At 44.3% G+C, this 18,692-nt stretch overlaps 1 protein-coding gene across 1 annotated transcript in view; it reads left to right on the top strand.

Moving 5' to 3' along the window:
- The first annotated feature begins 6,118 nt into the window (after nucleotides 1-6,118).
- LOC141051033 (uncharacterized) overlaps nucleotides 6,119-18,692 on the top strand; it is a 38,733-nt gene continuing 26,159 nt past the window's right edge. The window contains exon 1 of the mRNA XM_073547832.1: nucleotides 6,119-6,215. Within this exon, the coding sequence (XP_073403933.1) occupies nucleotides 6,189-6,215 (27 nt within the window). The 5' untranslated portion in view covers nucleotides 6,119-6,188. The remainder of the gene's footprint in view (nucleotides 6,216-18,692) is intronic.

Here is an 18,692-nt window from a genome sequence, read left to right as displayed (position 1 = left end):
GTATATGGGCACGGGACTATGGGATGGAGGATAATTATAATTTGCTATAACTAACCACAGTTAGTTACTATGCCCGGACAGCGCCGGGCTCTTCAGCTAGTACATACATGTATACATACATACATACATACACACACTTGAGCTTTATATATTAGATTGGGGAGAATTGGAAGCTCCCTAGAGATTTTAGGAGGCTGAACTATTATCTCAGGCCCACTATAAATTACACCTCAATTGAACAGGCTGAAATAGGCAGGTGTATGACCAGGCACAAGGTGTATATAGTATTGGGGAGAATTGGAAGCTCCCTAGAGATTTTAGGAGGCTGACAATGATGCTCTCAGTCCAAGTATGGCAGCAGGCAGCCTAATAAGCAGGACTGCTGCACACAAAAGGGTGGAAAAATGAACGCTTGGTGGTAACTGTGCAGAAAAGAGGAAGAAAAGTTTTTTTGCTTTTAAAAAAGCAGTTTACACAGCAGTGTGCAAACAGCAATGCAGCTATCAGGGAGCCTTATAAGGCAGCCTAATAACTAACAGAGCTGATGCACAAAAATATATCCTCCCCTGTCACTGCACACAAACTGTTGTGTTGTACAGTGGAAATCACTAACAGCAGAAGCAGTTTTTTTGTTTTTCTTCCCTGCCTAACGCACTCCCTTATTCAGAATCAACAGCTGCAACCTCTCTCTAATGCTAATATCGGCAGAAGTAACATGGCGGTCGGCGTGCACGCCCTTTTATAGCCCCTGTGACGCCACACAAAGCAAGCCAATCACTTGCATGCCCTTCTCAAAGATAGTGGTGACCGCTGCCCATGTCATCGCGTTGCCCACAGTGTGCGTCCTCCATCATTGGCTGAAAAAGGGCGCTGGAAGCTTCATTTGAAATGCGACTTTGGCGCTTTGGTCATCGACCTCGTGGCCGACCTTACGCTATGGTCGGGCTTCGTTTCATGGAACCCAACTTCAGCGACTTATGAATTTGACCGACCCGTTTCGCTCAACTCTACTCCTGACATGTGTGCAAACCTCATCATCAACTATAAAAAATGTCTGACTGCTGTGATTGCCAACAAGGGTTTTGCCACCAAGTATTAAGTCTTGTTTGCCAGAGGACTCAAAGACTTATTTCTTACTGCAAAATGCAAATAAATTTCTATCATTATTCAAAGTGATTTTCTGCATTTTATTTTTGATATTCTCTCAATGTTAAAATTAACCTACCCTTAAAATTATAGACTGTTCATGTCTTTGTCAGTGGGCAAACTTATAAAACCAGCAAGGGATCAAATAATTATTTCCTTCACTGTATATAACTGATGGTCTGCTTTGGATCTCTAGTTTGGTTATGTCCTGAGGAAGAGGTCAGATAACTTCGAAATGTGTCGACTGTACAACCTTTCAACAAAATCCTTTCCTGCATTTCTTCATCCTGTGAATTCAGTCATCCACATAAGTTTGCCAGCAGCACAAAGAAAACCGCTTTCAATCCGCACAGCAAACTCCCTTATGTTGGAAGACTTATTTTCTTCATGGTTCATCCACACACCCTGGACTACACACACTCTTAGACGTCCCCCCCATCCAATCATGCTTACCTCTGTTGTTATGACATCACATCATAATGGATTTACCCATGGAACTCCTGCTGATAGATTTTCTATATCTAACTAGAACATTGTGGGAAGGGAAGCAAGAGGCCAGAAAAAGTCATACACCTGACAAATACTACTGAGGACTCTGCTATTAGAAGTGGAAAGAAAAAGCAAAGACAAAAAAAATCTAAATAATAAAAATATTGGAGAAAGAGAAACCAATCACAGACTAAAATGTTTCTATACGAATGCAAAAAGCATGAGCAACAAACAAGGAGAACTGGAACTACTAATGCAGGAAAAGAAATATGATGTCATTGGAATCACTGAAACTTGGTGGGACAATACACAAGATTGGAATACAAGGCTAGAAGGATACAACTTATTTGCCAGAAACAGACTTGATAAACGAGGAGGAGATGTTGGATTGTATGTTAGTAAAGCGTACATCTGTACTGCGATCCAAGCTTCAGAGACTGGGAGTTCTGTGGAAACTGTTTGTGTAAGAATACAATGAGAGAACAATGGAAAGGACACCATTGTAGGCATTTACTACAGGCCGCCTGTGCACGCTGAAGATATGGATGAACTCTTTATGCATCAAATGGCCAAGTTCTCAAAAAAATATGACATAGTGGTCATGGGAGATTTCAACTATCCAGACATCTGTTGGGAATCTTTCTCAAGCAAAACCAACAGGTCAAATTCTTATCCTCTCTAGCTGACATTATTTTCCAAAAGGTAGGGGAGAAAACAATGGGATCTGATACCTTGGATCTAATCCTTATAAACAGGGAGGAAATGGTTAAGGAGGCAAGAGTGGCTGGGACCCTATGAGGTGGCGACCATGCTATTTTAGAATTTTGGATAACTAGAAGCGGAAGACCTGTGAAGACTCAAACTTCAAGGTTAGATTTCAGAAAGGCAGATTTTAAGGGACTCAGAGAATTGGAGGGATCCAACGGCTGGATATCCTTATGGACAAAAATGTCCAGGAAGGTAGGGAAATCTTGAAAAATGAGATTCTCAAAGTACAATCGTTAACAATTCCAAAAAGAGGGAAGAATAGGAAGCATTTAAAGAAACCAGGATGGATGAACACAGAACTTAAACGCATGCTAAAAAGGAAGAAAGAAATGTCTTTCTAATGGAAAGAGGGAGGCATATAAAGAAGAATATAATGCTATCTGCAGAACCTGCAGGGCACAAATCAGATTATTAAAGCTGACAATGTTAGCTTGCAAGAGACGTCAAAAGCAATAAAAAAGGATTTGGGGGATATGTGAAAAGTCAAAGAAAAGTCAAAGATGCTATAGGATTTTTACAGGATGAAAATGATGAAATGGTAAGACAGGATGTTGAGAAAGTCGAACTTTTAAATTTCTATTTTGCATCTGTTTCCTCTCAGAAAGGAAATGTAACATCAACTGTTCTTCACTGTCCTATTAAAGGAATAGAAGAATCCAGGATATCTATAAACAGAAAGATGGTGTGGAAATATTAGCTAACACTGTTAAGGAGAGCCATAAGATCAAATACTTAATTAACCTCAAGACATAAGAGATTGAAACTACCCCAAAAATATATTATTTAACCTTACATGAGCTTGTTAAGATCAAAGTATGACACTAAAGATGGCTGTCATTTCCTGTTTCACCACACACCATATGCTGGTATCCAAGATGATGCCCACCCTGATGACCTCATGGATCCGCCCACGTTGATGCCCACCCTGATGACCTCATGGACCAACCAAGCTTGATGACCTCATGGATCCTCCCACATTGACGCCCACTCTGATGACCTCATGGACCAACCCAACCTGATGACCTCAGACTAGCTCGTTGCCCAACCCACTAACCAATGGAATACATCCAATCACTCCCATTTTAGAGCTAATCGAGCCCCCTTACAGGGGATATATAAAGCTATGTTCAGGTTAAATAAACTATCTTGGAGCTGTGCCATAGATTGGTCAAAGAGAGGTTACATCCGACTGTGTGTCTGGTGTTATTTCTTTAGTGCGCATTTGATTAATAAACATTGGGCAAGGAGCAGGCAACTAGTGAACATTTCCTATTGTTCAACCTAACAACATAAATGAATTCAAGTCTCCAGGTCCAGATGAATTACACCCCAAAGTACTGAAGGAGATAGCAGGAGAAATTTTTGAACTCTCCATAATCTTTGAAAATTCTTGGAGAACAGGAAAAGTCCCAGATGACTGGAGAAAAGCAAATGTTGTTCCTATCTTCAAAAAGGGGACGAAGATGGACCGAGGGAACTATAGGCTGGTGACTCTGATTTCTATACCAGGAAAGATATTTGAACAAATTATTGAACATGAATTATTAAACAACATCAACAAAAAGAAGACTTAGAGGAGACTTAATAGCTGTCTACAAATATCTCAAGGGCTGTCACATTGTAGAAGGATCATCTTTATTCTTATTTGCACAAGGAAAGACTAGAAGCAATAGAATGAAACTGAATGGGAGGAGACACAGATTAGATGTTAGAAAAATCTTTTTGACAGAGTGATCAAAGTGTGGAACAGGCTGCCACGAGAGGTGGTGAGTTTTCCTTCAATGGAAGTCTTCAAACAGAGGCTGGACAGACATCTGTCTGGGATGATTTAGTGAATCCTGCTTTGAGCAGGGGGTTGGACCAGATGACCCAGGAGGTCTCTTCCAACTCTACCATTCTATGATTCTAAGATAACCACCACAACAGAGTGAGTCTTTGTTGAGGAAAGATTTATCGCTCTTGCCCTCTCAACACTTCACATTGTAGTTGCCAGGAATGGAGCTGGGCCCATAACACTGCGAGGATGCAGCACACACGACTTCGCTCCACACTCCTCTTACAAATGCAGCTCCGCCCCGTACACATCGTACACACGTGGCTCAGCTCCGTACACCTTGTACACATGCAGCTCCGCTCCGCACACCTCGTACACACGCAGCTCTGCACACATGTGGCTCCGCCCTGTACACCTCGTACACATGTGGCTCCGCTCCGTACACCTTGAACATACACGGCTACGCTCCGTACACCTCGAACACGTGCGGCTCCGCTCCGTACACCTCGTACACACGCGTCTCTCCTTTGTACACACACGGCTTTGCTCTGTACACCTTGTACACACGCAGCTCCGCTCCGTACACCTCATACACACACGGCTCCATGCCGTACACCTCATACACACGCGGCTCCGCTCCATATACTTCGTACACATGCGGCTCCGCTCCGTACACCTCGTACACACGCGGCTCTCCTTTGTACACACACGGCTCTGGTCCGTACACCTTGTACACACGCGGCTCCGCTCCGTACACCTTGTACACACACAGCTCCGCTCCGTACACCTCGTACACACGTAGCTCCGCTTCGTACACCTCGTACACACACGGCTCCACTCCATACACCTCGTACACACGCAGCTCCGCTCCGTACACCTTGTACACACGCGGTTCTCCTTTGTACATACATGGCTCCGCTCCGTACACCTCGTACACACATGGCTCCGCTCCGTACACCTCGTACACACGCGTCCCCGCTCCGTACACCTCGTACACACGTGGCTCCGCTTCATACACCTCGTACACACACGGCTCCACTCTGTACACCTCGTACACACGTGGCTCCGCTCCGTACACCTTGTACACACGCGGTTCTCCTTTGTACATACACGGCTCCGCTCCGAACACCTGGTACACACGGCTCCGCTCCGTACACCTCGTACACACACAGCTCTGCTCCGTACACCTCGTACACACGGCTCCGCTCCGTACACCTCGTACACACACATGGCTCCGCTCTGTACACCTCGTACACACACGGCTCCGCTCCGTATACCTCGTACACACACAGCTCCGCTCCGTACACCTCGTACACACATGGCTCCGCTCTGTGCATCTCGTACACACGTGGCTCCGCTTCGTACACCTCGTACACACACGGCTCCACTCTGTACACATGCGGCTCTGCTCCGTACACCTTGTACACACGCGGTTCTCCTTTGTACATACACGGCTCCGCGCCGTACACCTCGTACACACGGCTCTGCTCCGTACACCTCGTACACACGGCTCCGCTCCGTACACCTCGTATACACGGCTCCGCTCCGTACACCTCGTACACACACTGCTCCTTACACCTCGTACACACACGGCTCCGCTCTGTACACCTCGTACACACATGGCTCCGCTCCGTATACCTCGTACACACACAGCTCCGCTCCGTACACCTCGTACACACACGGCTCCGCTCTGTACACCTCGTACACACACGGCTCCGCTCCGTACACCTCGTACACACGCGGCTCTGCTCCGTACACCTCGTACACACGCGGCTCTGCTCCGTACACCTCGTACACACGCGGCTCCGCTCCGTACACCCCGTACATACACGGCTCTGCTACATCCCCCTGTAAACCCCTCCTGACCCCACACAGAAACTTCCCCTCATCCAGCACCATGACATCCAGCACAGCACAGTCCTGCATACACTGAGGCCCCTGATCATGTGACTCCTGACTCCTCCCCTCCTGTGACCTCATCCCAGGTCCTGTGCGCACAGAGCAGCCATATATGTGGAGTGCGGCTCTGCAGGTGGAGGTAGGTGCTGGAGATTCCCGTTTTTTGAGGATACGTTTTTCAGTTGCAAAAGCAGATAATCTTTTTAAAAAACCGCATCACCTGAAAGGTTTTTGAGCTCATAGATAATGTTTTCAATAGCAAAAGCAGATTAGAAATCTGCTCTATATCCATTTATCCATATCGGTCTATCCATATCATATCTGTACCAAAAAGAATGTAAGCCGGATAGCACACAGACTAACACTCCTTTTTTTTAGCACCAGTCAGGTACACCTCATAGCTGCCCAAAAGGACGCCCAGGACAGGCATTGCTCGTCTTCAGTAACATCAACATCAACTGATAGTTGGAATAAATAGACTGCATTCACCACATCTTCTTAAGGTGCAGGCTTTATTTCCAAGTGTAGGGGTGTGAAGTATGAGGTTCTGCAGCAGCTGAGGTGTGCAGTATGAAATTCTGCGGAACAGTATGAGATTCTGTCCCCCCCCCAGGTTTGATCCTGGCTACGCCCATAGTGTGAATGTAGCCTGAGGATCTAGGCTTTATCTTAGCCGAGATAAGTCATAGTGTGTGTGTGTGTGTGTGTATATATATATATATATATATATATATATATATATATATATATACACACACACACACAGTACAGGCCAAAAGTTTGGACACCACTTCTCAATCAAAGCGTTTTCTTTATTTTCATGACTATGAAAATTGTAGATTCACTCTGAAGGCATCAAAACTATGAATTAACACGTGGAATTATATAATTAACAAGAAAGTGTGAAACAACTGAAAATACTGTATGTCTTATATTCTAGGTTCTTCAAAGTAGGCACCTTTTGCTTTGATTTCTGCTTTGCACACTCTTGGCATTCTCTTGATGAGCTTCAAGAGGTAGTCACCGGAAATGGTTTTCACTTCACAGGTGTGCCCTGTCAGGTTTAATAAGTGGGATTTCTTGCCTTATAAATGGGGTTGGGACCATCAGTTGTGTTGTGCAGAAGTCTGGTGGATACACAGCTGATAGTCCTACTGAATAGACTGTTAGAATTTGTATTATGGCAAGAAAAAAGCAGCTGAGTAAAGAAAAACGAGTGGCCATCATTACTTTAAGAAATGAAGGTTAGTCAGTCCGAAAAATTGGGAAAACTTTGAAAGTGTCCCCAAGTGCAGTGGCAAAAAACCATCAAGCGCTACAAAGAAACTGGCTCACATGAGGACCGCCAAGGAAAGGAAGACCAAGAGTCACCTCTGCTGCGGAGGATAAGTTCATCCAAGTCACCAGCCTCAGAAATCGCAGGTTAACAGCAGCTCAGAATAGAGACCAGGTCAATGCCACACAGAGTTCTAGCAGCAGACACATCTCTACAACAACTGTTAAGAGCAGACTTTGTGCAGCAGGCCTTCATGGTAAAATAGCTGCTAGGAAACCACTGCTAAGGACAGGCCACAAGCAGAAGAGACTTGTTTGGGCTAAAGAACACAAGGAATGGACATTAGACCAGTGGAAATCTGTGCTTTGGTCTGATGAGTCCAAATTTGAGATCTTTGGTTCCAACCACCATGTCTTTGTGCGACTCAGAAAAGGTGAACGGATGGACTCTACATGCCTGGTTCCCACCGTGAAGCATGGAGGAGGAGGTGAGATGGTGTGGGGGTGCTTTGCTGGTGACACTGTTGGGGATTTATTCAAAATTGAAGGCATACTGAACCAGCATGGCTACCACAGCATCTTGCAGCGAGCGGCATGCTATTCCATCCGGTTTGTGTTTCGTTGGACCATCATTTATTTTTCAACAGGACAATGACCCCAAAACACATCTCCAGGCTGTGTAACGGCTATTTGACCAAGAAAGAGAGTGATGGGGTGCTACGCCAGATGACCTGGCCTCCACAGTCACCAGACCTGAACCCAATCGAGATGGTTTGGGGTGAGCTGGACCGCAGAGTGAAGGCAAAAGGGCTAACAAGTGCTAAGCATCTCTGGGAACTCCTTCAAGACTGTTGGAAGACCATGTCTGGTGACTACCACTAGAAGCTCATCAAGAGAATGCCAAGAGTGTGCAAAGCAGTAATCAAAGCAAAAGGTGGCTACTTTGAAGAATCTAGAATATAAGACACATTTTCAGTTGTTTCACACTTTAATTATATAATTCCACATGTGTTAATTCATAGTTTTGATGCCTTCAGAATGAATCTACAATTTTCATAGTCATGAAAATAAAGAAAACTCTTTGAATGAGAAGGTGTGTCCAAACTTTGGTCTGTACCGTGTGTATGTAATCGATATTATACAGTGTATTACATATTTACAATTTATTACAGTTTTTTGTGTTCTAAAGTTGTATTCCAATAAATAGATATTATGTTCTATCTAAATATCTTGATTATTGGATCATAGAAATGATTAAATGTCTGATGTTCACATTGTACTACAATAAATTTTTCACTTAAATATAAGCAATATATGTGGGAGTTGGAGTCGGTGTAAGGGAAACTGAGGAGTCGGAGTCGCAGGTTTGGCTTACCGACTCCACAGCCCTGGCAGTAACCCCTCCATTACTGGGTGGGGGGCAGGGGGCAGTAACCCCTCCATTACTGGGAACAGGATGCAGTTACCCCTCCATTACTAGGCATAGGAGGCAGTAACCCCTCCATTACTGGGCGAGGGCAGGGGGCAGTAACCCCTCCATTACTGGGCGGGGGCAGTAACCCCTCCATTACTGAGGTGATGTTGGGGGTCTCTGCTCCAGGAGACATACTTTCCCCCATTCCCAGTGATATAGACGCAGACCTGGCGGTTGGGATAGTACAGACACATATCGCGCACTCTGTGCCCCTCCCTCCCCCTGAGAATAGTGACCGGGGTAATATATAACGTGACGTCACTTCTGACCCTCAGTCGTGTATGTTCCAATCTACAACACAAGAAGCCGATCCCTGATGAGACGATTCCCCACATGTGACCATCACTGAGACAATCTCGCACCGCTCTCTGCACCTACAGCCAGATTGCGGCTTCTTGGGGGGGAGGGTTAAAGTGCACCTGTTTTGGTCGCTATAAGATGCGGCCACTGCCTTTCAGGGCTGATATACAGCATTCTGTAATGCTGCATGTAAGCCTCCAACCTGACCAGTAAGAGAAATCTTTTATTATACTCTCCTGTGGGGGCGGTCCGGTCTGATAGGTGTCACGCTTCTTTATCCCGTGCCTCTCATCTTCATGTGATGCTGTCCTCCTCCTTGCTTTGTGTCGCGCTCCTTCACAGACGTACAGATCTGTCCTATTGAGGGCAGAGCAAAGTACTGCAGTGCGCAGGCACCAGAAAAGGTCAGAGAGTCCTGATCACTGCAGTACTTTACTCTGCCCGCAACAGGACAGATAAGTACGCCTGCGCAGGAGTGCAATGCTGAAGAGGCTGTGTGGATATACTGTCCTCATACACGTTAGCAGGGTGTGCAATGAGACATGTAGCTAAACCCCCTGTCTTCTTTAAGAAAAGAGGCTGTAAAATTGTAACCTTCTTTTATTGATTGCAGATGTGACAGGAAAGGGTGAAACTATAGGATGCAATAACAGGAGCATTTCAGAATATATAACTGCACAGAGCATAAAAATACAGATAGTCTGCAATACACAGTAACATGAGGTAATACATAGGTACCGTGAGGTAATACATAGCTGATGATTACCTATTTAATACAACAACGTTATTAACACAGGATTATAACACCTAGATAGTGCTTACCAACTATGCTTAGAGCAGGCTGTTTAAGAAGCATGAAGAACACGAATTATGTAGTTTATCCTAAGACATATGGAGGAATAATGGCTGCTGTTCCCCTCACAGTGTCATAAACAAGACTATGATGTAACAGGAACAATCCCACAATGCATTGCAAATTAAACTAGAATCTATGCATTAAATGGCCAGCAGGTGGTGCTGTTACCTTACAGTATGAAATATATGAAGGACTAGCTGAAGAGCCCGGCGCTGCCCGGGCATAGTAACTAACTGTGGTTAGTTATAGAAAATTATAATTATCCTCCATCCCATAGTCTCGTACCCATATACCCATCATACATATCCACGATCCCATAGGCCCGTGCCCATATACCCATCATACATATTCTCCAACCCATAGTCGAGTGCCCATATACCCATCACACATCCTCCATCCCATAGTCCCATGCCCATATACCCATCATACATATTCTCCATCCCATAGTCCCATGCCCATATACCCATCATACATATTCTCCATCCCATAGTCCCATGCTCATAAACCCATCATACATATTCGCCATCCCATAGTCAAGTGCCCATATACCCATCACACATCCTTCATCTCATAGTCCCGTTCCCATATACCCATCATACATATCCTCCATCCCATAGTCCCGTGCCCAAATACCCATCATACATATCCGCCATCTCATAGTCCCATGCCCATATACCCATCATACATATCCTCCATCCCATAGTCCAGTGCCCATATACCCATCACACATCCTCCATCCCATAGTCCCGTGCCCATATACATATCTGCCATCCCATAGTCCCGTGCCCATATACCAGTCATACATATCCTCCATCCCATAATCCAGTGCCCATATACCCATCACACATCCTCCATCCCATAGTTCCGTGCCCATATACAAATCCTCCATCCCATAGTCCAGTGCCCATATACCCATCACACATCCTCCATCCCATAGTTCCGTGCCCATATACATATCCGCCATCCCATAGTCCCGTGCCCATATACCCGTCATACATATCCTCCATCCCATAGTCCAGTGCCCATATACCCATCACACATCCTCCATCCCATAGTCCCGTGCCCATATACATATCCGCCATCCCATAGTCCCGAGCCCATATACCCATCATACATATCCTCCATCCCATAGTCCCGTGCCCATATACATATCCTCCATCCCATAGTCCCGTGCCCATATTCCCGTCAAACATATGCTCCATCCCATAGTCCAGTGCCCATATACCCATCACACATCCTCCATTCCATAGTCCCGTGCCCATATACATATCCGCCATCCCATAGTCCCGTGCCCATATACCCGTCATACATATCCTCCATCCCATAGTCCAGTGCCCATATACCCATCACACATCCTCCATCCCATTGTCCCGTGCCCATATACCTATCATACATATCCACGATCCCATAGGTCCGTGCCCGCATACCCATCATACATATCCTCCATCCCATAGTCCCGTGCCCATATACCCGTCATACATATCCTCCATCCCATAGTCCGGTGCCCATATACTCATCACACATCCTCCAACCCATAGTCAACCATTATGACATCATAATGAGCGGCGGCAGGGCTTGCAACCTTTGATGACATCAGGGTCGCCATGGCAACCATTGTGACATCATAATGAGGGGCGGGGCTTGGCGAGCGCACACTGCTTCCCCGGTATGCAAATAGGGGCATTGTGACATCACAATGAGGGGCGGGGCTTGACGCGCACACACTTTTTCCCCAGTATGTAGATAGGGGTAACATTGTTTGGTGAATTGGAATGCGCGGGGTTAAAATTTCGCCTCACAACATAGCTTAGGACGCTCTCGGGGTCCAGATGTGCGACTGTGCCAAATTTTGTGGCTGTAGCTGCGACGGTGCGGATGCCTATCCCGGACATACAAACAAACATACACACACACACATACACACTTGAGCTTTATATATTAGATTAATACACACATAAATGACTTTCTAGACAGCAATTATATGGCTGGACAGAACACTCCCCGCTTGACGTCAGCCGACATCACTATTGTGTTTATTGGACGAGAACAGCAGAACGAGTTCCTCTACTGGCATGAGGAACAATTTGGTCTCGCCTTGTTTTCCTATTTTTACTTCCACCTTACGTACGATTCCATCCTTACTTGGGAATGTCTGGGTAATAAGACCTAATGGCCATTCATTTCTTCGAGACTGACAGTCTTTCATTAGTACTATATCGCCAGGCTGGAGGTTAGGCTTGCTGGTTTGCCACTTTCTCCTATGTTGCAGAGTAGGCAGGTACTGTTTTTTCCACTTGTCCCAAAGGGCATTGGAGAGACTCTGTACTTGTCTCCATCGACTCCTGTAACGGTCTTTAACATTAAATTCTTCAGGTGGACAGCAATTAGGGTCGGTCTTCTGCGTAAGCAGCAGGGCTGGAGTGAGAACAGTTGGGTCATCAGGATCACTGGAAATTGGAGTCAACGGTCTGGTGTTTATGATGGCTGACACTTCGGCCATAAATGTTGTCAAGCTTTCGTGTGTCAGTCTTGCAGATCCTTCCTGTAAGAAGATTGAATCGAGGATTCTCATTGCGACACCTATCATTCTCTCCCATACACCTCCCATGTGTGAAGAATGTGGTGGGTTAAAAGTCCAAGTACACCCATGTACACTTAGGTATTTTTCTACGTCCTTCATATCCAAGTTGGAAGAGAGTCGCAGTTCTCTTGCTGCTCCAAGTTTCCTCAGAACACTATCCTTGGGTATTGGTCGTTGACGGGCTAAACAGTCGACCTCTTTGGCACAGTTCTCCCGCTGTACAGCCCGGACAACCATACTCTCCGACTGCTCTAGCTGTAGAGCTGTGTGGACGTGTTTACCATGGTGCCAGTGGTCCTCAAAGTCTTGAAGCGTAGGTGCTAACTCTGCATGACCGTTCCTACATATCCTCTCCATGAAGGCTAAGAAATGGTCTTTCATCTTTGGTCCACTACAGAAGCTGTGCATGAGGGAGACAAAGTGTTTGCAAACTTGTTCTCTGTTGTCAGGCAAGCGTTGTCTTTGAGAGTTGAAGGGTAGAGATGCAATCCAGCTCTTCATTTTGTCCTGCACCATTCCTTGCTCCATCATCTCGAGGAACAGTCTATCTTCAAATTACATTGCTGTACTATTATCTTCTTTGATCTTGCGGAAGACCACTCACCCAAGGTGATCTTGGTCGCAATTCTGAATGCAATCATCATTGGCACAAGTCGCTAAGATACTTGGTGCTGAAGTGCTGTGTAGCAACTCCTTTATGAAGTAGTGATTTTCACATGGTTGAAGGAGAGATTAAGCGTACTGGTAAGCATGTTAACCACTGTCGGTTTGTGTGCTTCTCCTAAACAGTCCTCTCCTACAATGACCCACCCAAGGTCGAGTCTCTGGGCATATGGAGCGTTGTGAGAGCCATTGATATGCTGCCTAACCTTGTGGACTCGTAGAATATCTCTCCCAAGGAGCAAGACTATTTGAGCCTCTGGGTCACGGTTAGGAATCAGGCGTTCTATACGCTTCAGATGAGGATGATACGATGCCACTTCAGGCGTAGGTATCTGTGACCTGTTGTCAGGAATCTGGTTACATTCCAATATGGTTGGTAAGGGCAGACTCATTTGGCCATCTATAGACTCCACTTCGTAGCCTGTTGCTCTCCTACCAGCTGTCTCTACTATACCGGCACAAGTTTTCAAAGAGTAGGGGGCACTGGGTCCTCTGACATTAAAGCTATCAAAGAAGGCAGACTTGGCTAATGACCTGTTACTCTGATCATCTAAAATCACGTATACTTTGATGGCTTTATCCTTTTCGTCTGCCGGGTAGACTCTCACTAGGGAAATTTTAGAGCAGGACTTGCCTCCTATGAGATTTCCACAAACTTCTGTACACTTAGAAGTAATGACTGGAGTGTCAGTATTTAAGTCATTCAGCTCCCCGCTATGCTCTTGGGGAAAAGCATCCGATGGTGGTCCAGGGTGTAGAACTGAGTTATGTTCGGTGCTGTCACATTCGGTACACCTTGCACTAACCTCACAGTCCCTGGCGAAGTGGGATGCTGAAGAGCAGCATTTGTAGCAGATGCGATTCTCTTTAAGGAAGGCCTTCCTTTCTTCCAATGACTTTTCTCTGAAAGCTCTGCACTTAAGGAATGTGGCATCTTGTGTAAGGGACACTGCCTGCTTGGGTCCTTGGATTTATCTTCTCCTTGACCGGAGCTGAACTCTTTGCGAACTGAACCTGTGGAAGAAATGTTAGTTTTGTGGACCTCTACAGTTGTTCTACGAGATTTACTAACAGAGTTATTGGCACATGACAGCATGAAATCAAAGCTAGGATCATTTCTAATTTTTGCTTGTTCTGAGACAAAATCTACAAACACATTGAATGGAGGAAATGGTACATTGTAAGTCTGTTTATACCTAGAACCATATGTAACCCATTTGTCTTGCAGGTTATATGGGAGTTTTTGAACTATGGGGTTCACACCTCTAGCAGTGTCGAGATATGTCAACCCCACAAGATCTCCTTCTGCTTTTGCTACACAGAACTCCATTAACAAGTCAGTTAATTCTCTGAGCTTTGAATAATCCTTGTTCGCTAATCTAGGAAAGTCCTCTATTCTTGTAAACAAGGCACTTTCTATAACCTCTACTGAGCCATAGCATTCATCAAGTCTATTCCAAATTCTTTTGAGGCCGACATCTGGATAATTTACATTAATGTCTCTGATTCTCTTTGCGTGTTTGGCAGACTCACTTTCTAGCCATTTTACCAAGAGATCCACTTCTTCACTACATGATAGACCTATGTCTCTTATGGTATTTTGAAGGAGGCTCGCCAAGCCCTGTAGTTTTCAGCGCGATCACTGAACTTTACAAGTCCCTTAGTGACCAACTCTCGTTGAGCAAGGAACTTGGCAGAGTCCATCGTGGCTTGATTGGCACTGATGCCAGTTGATGGAGTGTTGTCAGAGTACATGTGTGCTGTGCGATCATACCTGTTAGATGTCTCTGGTTTGGTCCAACTGCTGTAGTACCTTTCTGAAGCGAAGGGATTCTCTTTAAGCCAGGACAGATTCCAGATCTTCTGTTCTGGAGAAAGATTATTGTAGTCAGTATCATCCCAATGTGTATTTCCTTGCTTTTGGTAGGGAGACTGATAGTTGGCTTTCTGGGGGTCCGAATTATCTGGTTGGCTTGACTTGTTGACAAAATGCTCTGTCTTTGTCTGTGGGTCTGGATCGTCATTTGATTTGGAATGCTGATGGACGTACTCTGCGGTACGCTGCAATGGATCGTGAGTAACTTGCTGTAGGCCTAGCACACTGCTGCGTCTGCTGTGTTCATCGTCAGAATATACGGCAGCTTCTAAGGCTTCTGCTTCTGCTATGGCAGCTGCTGTTTCTTTTTCAATAGCAAGTTTCTGTAATGTTGCTTGAAGGCGCGCTTTCTCTTCATTCAGGCATGCTTGTTGGCGTGCTTTCTCTTCATCCAGGCATGCTTGTTGGTGTGCTTTTTCTGCATCCAGAGATGCTTGTTGTAGTTTCAATTCTATCTCTTGCTCAGCAAAGGTGCTTCTTGCTTTTGCCGCTTCAGCTTTTGCGTGGGCAATAGCGGCGGCATTGTTGAAGGATGATGTCTTGGAGGAACCAACTCGTGATCTCGTCTTGAAAGAGGATGCTCGTCCTTGAGACATGATTCAACAGTTAGGCGACCGCTGTGATATCCCTTTGTCGGCTCTGCGTGGATAATGGCGGGCTCCGTATGGTCCGATTATTCGGTCCGACCGTTAGGAAGTTGCTGCAATATCTGTATGCAGTAACCGTATGCTTGGATAATTGCGGGCTCTGTACCGTCATATCTTCTGAGCTTGTTCTCGGCAGTTGTTTCACTATACAGTCCTCATACACGTTAGCAGGGTGTGCAATGAGACATGTAGCTAAACCCCCTGTCTTCTTTAACAAAAGAGGCTGTAAAATTGTAACCTTCTATTATTGATTGCAGATGTGACAGGAAAGGGTGAAACTATAGGATGCAATAACAGGAGCATTTCAGAATATATAACGGCACAGAGCATAAAAATACAGATAGTTTGCAATACAGAAACATGAGGTAATACATAGGTACCGTGAGGTAATACATAGGTACCGTGAGGTAATAGAAGAAAAAAAGGGGAATTCGCTCCAGCTGCATAAAAGTCTTCTTTTATTGAATGTGAATCGGTTAACACATGATAAAATTCTCCATATAATCACACCAGATTCAGGTAAAGCAGAGGCTATGCGTTTCGACCTATAAGATCTTTATCAAAGCCATACCCAGTCTCTAGTGCAGCTAAGCTATAAATACAAGACTGGCCAATAGGAAACATGCAATACATCACATGACACCTAGTTCAGGTCCTGCGCATACAAAATATCACATATAACAATACATAATTAAAAACATTAATAGTAATGCAACATCAAGTCATGTCTTTTGTTCAGACCGATTGGGTGTCTCGTGTTTAAATGATAAATCCAAAATGCTTCTCGGGTGAGAAGCCGCCGTTTCATATCTCCTCCCCGAGATGACAAATTAACCCGTTCTATTGCTTCTATTTTAAAATGAGCCGTACTTCTAGCATGACACTCTATAAAATGTCTAGATGCCGCTGATATATTTCTTCCAAATTTAGTGGTATTCGTGATGTCATATAGGTGCTCTCTTATACGTATTTTTAATTGTCTGGTCGAACTAAATTTACAGGATTTAGAATTTTCTACATCTCAAGATAAAGATGAATGTAATCAATCTTCTACCTTTGCAACAAAAAAATCCATATTGTTATCCTATACAAACAAGATCTAGTTGTATGGATCGGTTTCAGGAGATGGTGGAAAAAGAATTACGCACTCTTTATAACCAGACCAAACGTTCCAAAAAATCTAATAGAAATTTATCATCCAAGCAACGTATTACACTAAAGCAATTAATGGAAAATTCTGATCTGGTCATAAAAATGTCTGACAAGGGTGGAATGGTTGTATTGTTAAATTCATCAGATTATTACCTGAAAATGATGGACTTATTATCAGATAACACTACGTACAGAAAATTAAAATATAATCCTTCAAAAGAAATCAGCGAAAAAAGCAGTGCTATTATTAAAGAAGGTCTCAGTCTTGGAATATTGACATCTGCTCAGGCTGATTTTCTGGAAATAAAAAATCCCGTTCTTCCAATTATTTATGGAGTCCCTAAGATACACAAATCGGATGGCATTCCTCCAATGCGTCCGATAGTGTCGGGCATTGGATCTTTAATGAACATCTATGCCAATGGGTAGATTCGCTCCTTCAACCCCTGGCACAGCGAACTCCAGGGTATATTAGGGACTCAAAACAAATTTTGGGTATTTTTTCCAAAAAAACCTGGTTTTCTAATTATATATGGCTGCAATTATATGGCTGGACAGAACAGTGGATGATGCAGGGATGCGTTATCCACACGAATCAAGAAGGAGGACGGTGATCATAAGAAGATGGAAGGTGCTGGACCAGCGTCACCTATTGGACCGGACCACCCTGCTGGTGAGTATAACAAAAGTTATTTTTCTTCTCTTCCCGGTTGGGGGCTTATATACAGCACTATAGAATGCTGTGTATAAGCCCTGAAAGGTGATGGCTGTATCTGATATTGGCCAAAACTGCTGACAGTTTCCTTTTAATCTGTGACAGAAATTACACCCCTCTCTGGATATTCATCTGTGGTTTTAGTGCCAATTGTTTCTCCATTGTTGTTTTCTAAAAATAAGCAGCAGGGGGACATTGCAGAGTGAAAATTGCAATTGTACGGTAGTGTCCGTACATTGTAGTTTCCTGCACATTGTGCCCAGCTCCTGCTTCTGCATACATGCTCCCCGTAAATGAAGTGGGTCCTCCTTGATACAGTAATGTCAACCTTGTGGACTATACCTGCTGTTTAGGCACATTGTGGGGCTCAGAAGGGAGGGGGGCACTAGGATTTGGAAGTGCAGATTTCATTGGTTTTCTACTGGGAGTGTGGTGGATCTATGAGGCTTTTCAGAGACTTTGTGCTATTGAAGCAGTTAAAAAGTGAAAAAAATGTTTTTAAAAAATATTAAAAAAGTAAAAAATAAAAGTTCAAATCTTTCGCCCCATTCAAAATAAAACAATAACATACAAAATATGTGTATTTTTTATTTTTAGCGCACGTTCAGAATCGCCCGATCTGTCAATATATAAAAATAATTCAATCAGTAAATGGTGTAACGCAAAAAAAAAATCAAAACGCCAGAATTAAGGTTTTTGGTTGCTGCAATAGCAAGCGATCAAAAGATCGTATCTGCACTAAAATGGTATCAATAAAAACATCAGCTTGGCACACAAAAAATAAGCCGTCACCCAAAAAACGTGAAATTGCACTTTTTTTGCAATTTCACCACACTTTGAATTTTTTTTCCCCATTTTCCAGTAAGCAAAACTAATGGGGTCGTTCAAAAGTACAAGTCGTCCATCAAAAAATAAGCCCTCACATTTCCATATTGATGGAAAAGTAAAAAAGTTATGGCTCTGGGAAGAAGGGGAGCAAAAAAACTGAGACTCAAAAACGGAAATACCCCTGGTCCTTAAGGGGTTAATGTTTGCAGACATGATGCAGAAAATTTGCAATTTCAAAAACTCATCGTG

Source organism: Dendrobates tinctorius, unplaced genomic scaffold, assembly GCF_039654945.1.
Source record: "Dendrobates tinctorius isolate UK_male_01 unplaced genomic scaffold, ASM3965494v1 ptg000155l, whole genome shotgun sequence".
NCBI lineage: Eukaryota > Metazoa > Chordata > Amphibia > Anura > Dendrobatidae > Dendrobates > Dendrobates tinctorius.
Note: the sequence above shows the minus strand (reverse complement) of the source record. Positions and strands in the feature narration are given on the sequence as shown.